This window comes from Oncorhynchus keta, chromosome 9 (genome assembly GCF_023373465.1).
Source record: "Oncorhynchus keta strain PuntledgeMale-10-30-2019 chromosome 9, Oket_V2, whole genome shotgun sequence".
Classification (NCBI taxonomy): domain Eukaryota; kingdom Metazoa; phylum Chordata; class Actinopteri; order Salmoniformes; family Salmonidae; genus Oncorhynchus; species Oncorhynchus keta.
In genome coordinates this window covers 37,428,339-37,439,070 of record NC_068429.1, presented here as the reverse complement: position 1 = coordinate 37,439,070, position 10,732 = coordinate 37,428,339, and the positions used below count along the sequence as shown (strand labels likewise).

The 10,732-nt window shown below is 45.5% G+C and overlaps 1 protein-coding gene across 1 annotated transcript in view; it reads right to left on the bottom strand.

Moving 5' to 3' along the window:
• Positions 1 to 50: 50 nt before the first annotated feature.
• Positions 51 to 10,732, bottom strand: part of LOC118387709 (WD repeat-containing protein 70) — an 82,324-nt gene continuing 71,642 nt past the window's right edge. The window contains exons 16-18 of the mRNA XM_035776350.2: positions 10,310 to 10,426; positions 5,853 to 6,015; positions 51 to 292 (exon numbers count right to left, since the gene is read on the bottom strand). Coding sequence (XP_035632243.1) covers positions 205 to 292; positions 5,853 to 6,015; positions 10,310 to 10,426 — 368 coding nt within the window. The 3' untranslated portion in view covers positions 51 to 204. The remainder of the gene's footprint in view (positions 293 to 5,852; positions 6,016 to 10,309; positions 10,427 to 10,732) is intronic.

Sequence of the window (10,732 nt, the reverse complement as noted above, 5' to 3'; positions counted from 1 at the left end):
CTATGAGCATCAAAGAGATGAGGTAAAATTAGGTAAAAGTACTGCGAGTGTGACTTGGATGGACTGTCCCTTTTATTACGGTTTCTCAGGAGATCATAAACGGTGTGTACATTTGATTCAAGTACAGTAAAGTACAAAAACATGCACATATCCAAACACACCAGTGCACACTCGCACAAACACACACAAAGGGGTTGCTGCGGCTCAGATCTTGCGTTTCTTCCACTCTGGTTCCTTGTCAGCCTCTTCATCAGACTCCTCCTCCTCTTGAAAGATGGCATCTGGTTGGGTCCTGGCAGAAGACAGGGAGAAGGGGAGACAACTTACTATACATCTTTTACTTTGGTAGAGTACAATACAACCATCCTTATTCAATCTAAATAAGAGGGTCGAATTCAGGGTCAACCCTCAAAAGACAATGAAAACAGATGCGGGAGATGGAAGAGACAAGATAAAGAGAGAACGGAGAAGTAGTGAAAGGACATAAACCAGTGCGGCGGGACAGGATGAGATGAAACATTCCTCTATTTTTATCACTGTCTATTCTGAGCAGTGATTAAAAACCAACATCTGTCCTGTGTGAGTTACAGAGGGGATGTAACACACTCAGTGAAACTTGCACAGACTTACGCAGAAAAGACACACACAAGGTTAGACTATAGGAAGGAGTACGGGTATTAAGAATATGCTCTTCCAAAACCGTCACTAGTTCCAGCACCTCCTAAAACACCTGCAGTATGCCTCCTACTCTGTGACTCTTTCCTAAGGATGTTTTATATTAAGGAAATTAAGGAATATATTTTGCAAGATTTTAAGAATATATATTTTAAAGTAGTGTCCTTTTAAAAAATAATAATACTTTGCCTTGGACCATTTTGTATTGGTACAAATATTTATGAACACCCACTCTTCCAGAACTTTCATCCAAGTCATTCAATGATCAGGTGAGAGAGTTGTAATGCAATATCCACTCTGTTCTGTCTCATGTGTGTTCTGATACCAGAGGGAACCCATTAAAACAGCCCAACAAAGGGTGTAACCAGCTAATTTGGTCATGAATGTCACAGTACCCAAGTGCTACAATGCGACTCATTAGTGTCAACACTCCAATTAGCCGTGGTAATGAGTGATCTTCCCATACTGGGTGGATCGGCTGAACCAGGCCCCCGAGATGAGAGGCTACAGGTAGGGTTACAGGGATCAGGGGGTGTACTTAGGCCAGACTAGATCAGGGTGTGTACTTCGACCCCTCCTGTACTCCCTGTTCACCCATGACCGTGTGGCCAAACACGACTCCAACACCATAATTAAGTTTGCTGAAGAAACAACAGTGGGAGGCCTGGTCACTGACAAAGATGAGACGGCCTATAGGTAGGTCAGAGAACTGGCGGCAGTGTGGTGCCAAGACAACATCCTCTCCCTCAACGTGAGCAAGACAAAGGAGCTGATCGTGTACTACAGGAAAAGGCTGGCCGAATAGGCCCCCATTAACATCGACGGGGCTGTAGTGGAGCGGGTCAAGAATTTCAAGTTCCTTGGTGTACACATCACCAACGAACTGTCATGGTCCAAACATACCAAGACAGTCGTGCAGAGGGCACGACAAAACCTTTTCCCCCTCAGGAGACTGAAAAGATTTGGCATGGGTCCTCAGATCCTCAAAAGGTTCTACAGCTCCACCATCGAAAGCATCCTGACCGGTTGCATCACCACCTGGTATGGCAACTGCTCGGCATCTGACCATAAGGCGCTACAGAGGGTAGTGCGAACGGCCCAGTACATCACTGGAGCCAAGCATCCTGCCATCCAGGACCTACATAATAGATGGTGTCAGAGGAAAGACCATAAAATTGGCAAAGACTCCAGTCACCCAAGTTATAGACTGTTTTCTCTGCTACTGCACGGCAAGAATTACCAGAGCGCCAAGTCTAGGACCAAAAGGCTATTCAACAGCTTCTACCCCCAGGACAATTTACATTGACCCCCCCCCCTCTTGTAAAATGCTGCTACTCGCTGTTTGTTACTTGTGCACTGTCACTTCACCCCCACCTACAGTCGTGGCCAAAAGTTTTGAGAATGACACAAATATTAATTTTCACAAAGTCTGCTGCCTCAGTGTCTTTAGATATTTTTGTCAGATGTTACTATGGAATACTGAAGTATAATTACAAGCATTTCATAAGTGTCAACGGCTTTTATTGACAATTACACAAAGTTGATGCAGAGTCAATATTTGCAGTGTTGAACCTTCTTTTTCAAGACCTCTGCAATCCACCCTGGCATGTCAATTCACTTCTGGGCAACATCCTGACTGATTGTCAGAATTTGCAGGGTTTTGTTTGTCCATCAGCCTCTTGAGGATTGACCACAAGTTCTCAATGGGATTAAGGTCTGGGGAGTTTCCTGGCCATGGACCCAAAATATCAATGTTTTGTTCCCAAAGCCACTTAGTTATCACTTTTGCCTTATGGCAAGATGCTCCATCATGCTGGAAAAGGCATCGTTTGTCACCAAACTGTTCCTGGATGGTTGGGAGAAGTTGCTCTCAGGGGATGTGTTGGTACCATTCTTTATTCATGGCTGTGTTCTTAGGCAAAATTGTGAGTGAGCCCACTCCCTTGGCTGAGAAGCAACCCCACACATGAATGGTCTCAGGATGCTTTACCATTGGCTTGACACAGGACTGATTGTAGCGCTCACCTTGTCTTCTCCGGACAAGCTTTTTTCCGGATGCCCCAAACAATCCGAAAGGGCATTCATCAGAGAAAATGACATTACCTTAGTCCTCAGCAGTTCAATCCCTGTACCTTTTGCAGAATATCAGTCTGTCCCTGCTGTTTTTCCTGGAGAGAAGCGGCTTCTTTGCTGCCCTTCTTGACACCAGGCCATCCTTCAAAAGTCTTAGCCTTACTGTTCGTGCAGATGCACTCACACCTGCCTGCTGCCATTCCTGAGCAAGCTCTGTACTGGTGGTGCACCGATCCTGCAGCTGAATCAACTTTAGCAGACGGTCCTGGCGCTTGCTGGACTTTCTTGGGCGCCCTGAAGCCTTCTTCACAACAATTGAACCGCTCTCCTTGAAGTTCTTGATGATTCGATAAATGGTTGATTTAGGTGCAATCTTCCTGGCAGCAATATCCTTGCCTGTGAAGCCCTTTTTGTGCAAAGCAATGATGACAGCACGTGTTTCCTTGCAGGTAATCATGATTGACAGAGGAAGAACAATGATTCCAAGCACCACCCTCCTTTTGAAGGTTCCAGTCTGTTATTCGAACTCAATCAGCATGACAGAGTGATCTCCAGCCCTGTCCTCGTCAACACTCACACCTGTGTTAACGAGAGAATCACTGACATGATGTCAGCTGGTCCTTTTGTGGCAGGGCTGAAATGCAGTGGAAAGGTTTTTGGGGGATTCAGTTCATCTGCATGGTAAAGAGGGATTTTGCAATTGAATTGCAATTCATCTGATCACTCTTCATAACATTCTGGGGTATATGCAAATTGCCATCATACAAACTGAGGCAGCAGACTTTGTGAAAATTAATATTTGTGTCACTCAAAACTTTTGGCCACGAGTGTACATGTACAGATTGCCTCAACTAGCCTGTACCCCTGCACACTGACTCGGTACACTGGTGCCCCCTGTATATAACCTTGTTATTCTTATTGTGTTCATTTTTATTATTACTTTTAATTTTAACCTACTTGGTAAATATTTTCTTCTTCTTGAACTACACTGTTGGTTAAGGGCTTGTAAGTAAGCATTTCACGGTAAAGTCTACACTTGTTGTATTTGGCGCATGTGGCAAATAGAGTTTGATTTGATATTATGGCACCTTGGAGTGTCTTACCCTACTGACAACAACACTAAATACTTGCTAAGCACACATACAGGTAACTGCCAAAATAAAGGAAACACTTGAGTAAATGAGGGATACAAAGTATATTGAAAGCAGGTGCTTCCACACTGGTGAGTTAATTAAGAAATTAACATCCCATCATGCTTAGGGTCATCGTGCTTAGGGTACTGTATACAAATGTCCAGTTGCCCATTATTTTGGCTACCATGGCTAAAAGAGATCAGTGACTTTGAAAGAGGGATCTCAAAGGAACATAGGGGGTTTAAAGTGTGTGTGTCTCAGTCACCAGATCTCAACCCAATTGAACACTTATGGGGGATTCTGGAGTGGCGCCTGAGACAGCGGTTTCCACCACCATCAACCATCATTTTCACCCCATTCTGGAACTTTGAGGATTTATGACATAGAAATCCTACTAATTACTAGAGGGGCTATGGTCACATCCCTCCAATAGAGTTCCAGACACTTTTAGAATCTATGCCAAGGTGCATTGAAGCTGTTCTGGCTCATCGCCCTATTAGGTTGGTGTTTCCTTTATTTTGGCAGTTACCTGTACCTGTATGGATGACGATGAAGAGGATGATGATAATGATGGTAACATCTCCATCACTCATCTCTGCACCTGTCCACTGGTGAGGTGAAAAGCTATTGACAGACAATCCATTGGGATTGTGTCGCTATAATTAGACTGATGCATAATGCATGTGAACACCCAAACAAGCAGAGACCAGAGCCAAGAGCGGTGTGACTGTTGCTGTTAGGGCCAAACCGGGGCCAGGCTACACTCCAAACTCCCTCCCAGAGGGCCAAACCGGGGCCAGGCTACACTCCAAACTCCCTCCCAGAGGGCCAAACCGGGGCCAGGCTACACTCCAAACTCCCTCCCAGAGGGCCAAACCGGGGCCAGGCTACACTCCAAACTCCCTCCCAGAGGGCCAAACCGGGGCCAGGCTACACTCCAAACTCCCTCCCAGAGGGCCAAACCGGGGCCAGGCTACACTCCAAACTCCCTCCCAGAGGGCCAAACCGGGGCCAGGCTACACTCCAACCTCACTCCCAGAGGGTCAAACCGGGGCCAGGCTACACTCCAACCTCACTCCCAGAGGGCCAAACCGGGGCCAGGCTACACTCCAACCTCACTCCCAGAGGGTCAAACCGGGGCCAGGCTACACTCCAACCTCACTCCCAGAGGGCCAAACCGGGGCCAGGCTACACTCCAACCTCACTCCCAGAGGGTCAAACCGGGGCCAGGCTACACTCCAACCTCACTCCCAGAGGGCCAAACCGGGGCCAGGCTACACTCCAACCTCACTCCCAGAGGGTCAAACCAGGGCCAGGCTACACTCCAACCTCACTCCCAGAGGGTCAAACCAGGGCCAGGCTACACTCCAACCTCTAGAGCAATAGCATCAACACGGGGAAATCTCTCTCAGGGGAGTGACCTATTCTTACACCTGGTCATTAGACTTTGATCATTCAATTGAGTTAAAAGGTTATATAAGGTAAAACTGTCAACCTCAATAAGTTCATTCACTCATTTAATGTTCCAAATAAAATACGGTGAGCTTATCTCCTGCCAAACACCCTGCCATGAATTACATTGATATGGGCCTGTTCACACCATCAAGAGATCCGATACGTTTACAGAATGTGGAAGTTCTCCTTCAACACCTTTAGATCCTCAGCCAAGAATAGACCCGTTCTTTAGCCAGCGTGTCTGTGGACACTGAGGTGAAACACAAGCCCTCTCAGGTAGCTGATTGGTTGTTGGTGGGCCTCCAGGCCTAGGCTGCAGCTCTTTAAACATTCATGTGTCACCAAGCCAGCCAGGCAGGAAGGCTGGATCCTTAGCACAGCCACACTGCCATAAACTACACCCAGTGCAGACTCACCTTACTGTCTGTCTGCGTCATCCCAGGTGTGTGTGTGTGTGTGTGTGTGTGTGTGTGTGTGTGTGTGTGTGTGTGTGTGTGTGTGTTTGGCCAGTCTTACTTGGTGTAGGCAGGGGCGACCCAGTAGGGGTTTTCGGAGGCCTCCTTAGCGTGTCGGAGGATGGCCTGGCGAGGATTGCTATCGTCTGTTTTGTCCAGAGCAATGTTCTTCACAATAAAGGAGGACAGAGTACCTCCATGGGCTGCCACGCGACCACCACGACCTGAGAGGAGATGACAACCACTGGATTAGGAACTCATGCACAAGCACAGACAGACAGGCACACTGGCAAAAGCATACACACCACCAAATATAGATGACAAAAAAAACATTGACCACAAATTTAGTGACATGCAAGAAAACACATTCCTCTTGCGCCAAAACATACACACATGAGAACGTTGGGAAAAACATCCTCATCTCCGTAAGAGGGTATTTATGTTGTGTTTAAACATGGACTGGCACACACACACACACACACACACACACACACACACACACACACACACACACACACACACACACACACACACACACACACACACACACACACACACACACACACACACAGTGAGGCCCAGCTGAAAGAGGAGACTCCAGTGATATCCTGTCTCAGTGGGTTGGTGTCAGAGGTAGCTGTTAGGGGAGAGTTGAAGGAGGTCCTCTTGCAAGCAACCAGCCAAAATCCCAAACATTGCACAGTACTTTTAAAAGGTAGGTTAATCAGGATGATAAACAAATGACAGTGAATTAGCCAACAAGTAATTCTCTCTCTACCTCTTTCTTCCACTTTCTCCGTCTCGGGGAAGAACATATGGGACGTTTCAAGAGGAAAACTGGGGTGTAAACTTTCTCATAGCACCACAGCTAAACAAACAGCTGGGAGACATTTAGTCAAGAAAGGTTGTGGCCACACCTCAGCTTATTTAGGAGGGTCAGGTAGAGCGTAGAGGTTGACTGTATGCAGCGTGGACATAGGAGTTCACCTTAGTGCAGCAGTATGACTAGGCAGTTAGGGAAATGACAGTGGCCAAACGTGTGAAAATCCCACAGGGGCTTAGAGTGAAAATTATTTGTCAAAGCGTGAAAATCTATACTGCTGTGTGACCCTGAACTGCTGCTGTATTACTGTAGAAAATATAATGTAGTGTATGAGTGGCTTTGGATGAATGGGTCTGCCGTCTGGTAAGCAAAGAATGATCGAGTCAATTCATTTCAAGAGGAAAACACTTCCAACAGTCAAGCCCCTGGATGCACCTGCCTTGGGTAAGAAGTGTTCCTACCACCAGTAATAACACTAGTAGACAGCTATAGTGGCGTTATTGGTCGTGTAACATTAATAACAGTAGACATATGTAGTGGTACATAACTGCCAAAATAAAGGAAACTCCCAACATAAAGTGTCTTAATAGGGCGTTGGGCCACAACGAGCTAGAACAGCTTCAATGAGCCGTGGCAAAGATTCTCTAAGTGTCTGGAACGATGTGACACCAGTCTCCCACAAGAAATTCCATCATTTGGTGTGTTTACGATGGTGGAAACCGCCATCTCAGGCACCTCATAATGACAAACATGTTTTTATTTTTTGTACATTTATTGAAAATGAAATACAAAAATATAAGTTTTCACACCCCTGTCAATAATTTGTACAAGCACCTTTGGCTGTGATTACAGCTGTGAGTCTATTTGGGAAAGTCTCTAAATGTCAACTTAGTGCATGTAAACTTCTGACCCACTGGAATTGGGATACTGTGAATTATAAGTGAAAAAATCTGTCTGTAAACAAGTGTTGGTAAAATGACTTGTGTCATGCACGAAGTAGATGTCCTAACCGAATAATAATAAATAAATAAAAATAAAGGGAACACTTAAACAACACAATGTTGACTCCAAGTCAATCACACTTCTGTGAAATCAAACTGTCCACTTAGGAAGCAACACTGATTGACAATAAATGTCACATGCTGTTGTGCAAATGGAATAGACAACAGGTGGAAATTATAGGCAATTAGCAAGACACCCCCAATAAAGGAGTGGTTCTGCAGGTGGTGACCACAGACCACTTCTCAGTTCCTATGCTTCCTGGCTGATGTTTTGGTCACTTTTGAATGCTGGCGGTGCTTTCACTCTAGTGGTAGCATGAGACGGAGTCTACAACCCACACAAGTGGCTCAGGTAGTGCAGCTCTTCCAGGATGGCACATCAATGCGAGCTGTGGCAAGAAGGTTTGCTGTGTCTGTCAGTGTAGTGTTCAGAGCATGGAGGCGCTACCAGGAGACAGGCCAGTACATCAGGAGACGTGGAGGAGGCCGTAGGAGGGCAACAACCCAGCAGCAGGACCACTACCTCCGCCTTTGTGCAAGGAGGAGCACTGCCAGAGCCCTGCAAAATGACCTCCAGCAGGCCACAAATGTGCATGTGTCTGCTCAAACGGTCAGAAACAGACTCCATGGGGGTGGTATGAGGGCCCGACGCCCACAGGTGGGGGTTGTGCTTACAGCCCAACACTGTGCAGGACGTTTGGTATTTGCCAGAGAACACGAAGATTGGCAAATTCGCCACTGGCGCCCTGTGCTCTTCACAGATGACAGCAGGGTCACACTGAGCACATGTGACAGACGTGACAGAGTCTGGAGACGCCGTGGAGAACGTTCTGCTGCCTGCAACATCCTCCAGCATGACCGGTTTGGCGGTGGGTCAGTCATGGTGTGGAGTGGCATTTCTTTGGGGGGCCGCACAGCCCTCCATGTGCTCGCCAGAGGTTGCCTGACTGCCATTAGGTACCGAGATGAGATCCTCAGACCCCTTTGTGAGACCATATGCTGGTGCGGTTGGCCCTGGGTTCCTCCTAATGCAAGACAATGCTAGACCTCATGTGGCTGGAGTGTGTCAGCAGTTCCTGCAAGAGGAAGGCATTGATGCTATGGACTGGCCCTGCCCGTTGCCCAGACCTGAATCCAATTGAGCACATCATGTCCCGCTCCATCCACCACAGACTGTCCAGGAGTTGGCGGATGCTTTAGTCCAGGTCTGGGAGGAGATCCCTCAGGAGACCATCCACCACCTCATCAGGAGCATGCCCAGGCGTTGTAGGGAGGTCATACAGGCACGTGGAGGCCACACACACTACTGAGCCTCATTTTTACTTGTTTTAAGGACATTACATCAAAGTTGGATCAGCCTGTAGTGTGGTTTTCCACTTTAATTTTGAGTGTGACTCCAAATCCAGACCACCATGGGTTGATAAATTTGATTTCCATTGATAATTTTTGTGTGATTTTGTTGTCAGCACATTCAACTATGTAAAGAAAAAAGTATTTAATAAGAATATTTCATTCATTCAGATCTAGGATGTGTTATTTTAGTGTTCCCTTTATTTTTTTGAGCAGTGAATATACATATATTTTACACCTTTATTTAATTAGGCAAGTCAGTTAAGAACAAATTATTATTTACAATGACGGTCTATAGATTTAAGTAAAAAATGTAACTCGGCCGGCCACTCAGTAACATTCAATGTCGTCTTGGTAAGCAACTCCATTGTATATTTGGTCTTATGTTTTAGGTTACTGTCCTGCTGAAAGGTGAATTCGTCTCCCAGTGTCTGATGGAAAGAAGACTGAACCAGGTTTTTCTCTAGGATTTTGCCTGTGCTCATAGCTGTATTTAGTTTATTTTTTATCCTTGCTGATGAAAAGCATACCCATAACATGATGCAGCCACCACCATGCTTGAAAATATGAAGAATAGTACTCATTGATGTGTTTGCTCCAAACGTAACACTTTGTATTCAGAACAAAAAGTGAATTTTTGCTAACGAGATGCATGATTTGGAATATTTGTATTCTGTACAGGTTTTCTACTTTTCACTCTGTCATTTAGGTTAGTATTGTGGAGTAACTACAATGCTGTTGAGCCATCCTCAGTTCTCATATAACAACCATTAAACTCTAACTGTTTATAAGTCACCATTGGCTTCGTGGTGAAATCCCTGAGTGGTTTCCTTCCACCCCGGCAACTGAGTTAAGAATGAGGCATTGGAAAACCTCCCTGGTCTTTGTGGTTGAATCTGTGATTGAAATTCACCACTCGATTGACGGATCTTACAGATAATTATATTTGTGGGGTATAGAGATGGTGTAGTCATTCAAAAATCACGTTACCCTCTATTACTGAACACGGAATGAGTCCGTGCAACTTTTTATGTGATTTGTTGAGCACATGTTTTACTCCTGAACTTATTTAGGTGTGCCATAACAGAGTGGTTGAATACTTATTTACTCAAGACATTTAAGCTTTACATTTTGTATTAATTTCTAAAATGTTCTACAAACAAAATGCCACGTTGACATTATGGGGTATTGTGTGTAGATCAGTGACACAAAATCTAAATGTAATCCATTTTAAATTCAGGCATTATCACAACAAAATGCAGAACAAGTAAAGGAGTGTGAATACTTTAAGGCACTGTATAATATATATGTGTGTATGTAGTGGAATTTTCCGCGTAATTTTACCTGGTCCAGTGACAGGGGGTTCAGGCTTGTGGGACTTCATTGGGTCCAGTCTGTCTTTTTCCAGCTGTTTCTTAGTGCTGCGCTGCCGGGCCTCGCGGAACATGGGAAGAGCATGGGCTGGCGGGAGAGAAGAAATGATAAAATATGAGAGAGCGAGAGAGAGAGGGGGGAGAAACAGAAAACGAGTAGAAAACGCATACATTAACAAACACTTCAACAAGCCTAAGTGCAGAGCATAGCGTAAAAGCCAAACACACCAAGTGACCTCTAGTGAGGTCTATAGCACTCTGCCTACTGCCTTGTTGGACACCAACACTATCAGGTCCATGTTTATATTTATATTTCACAGTTTGCTGAACACCACCACAATGCATGTCTTGGGCACTTTACAGTGTAAGTGTGTATTCTATGTCTACACCTGAG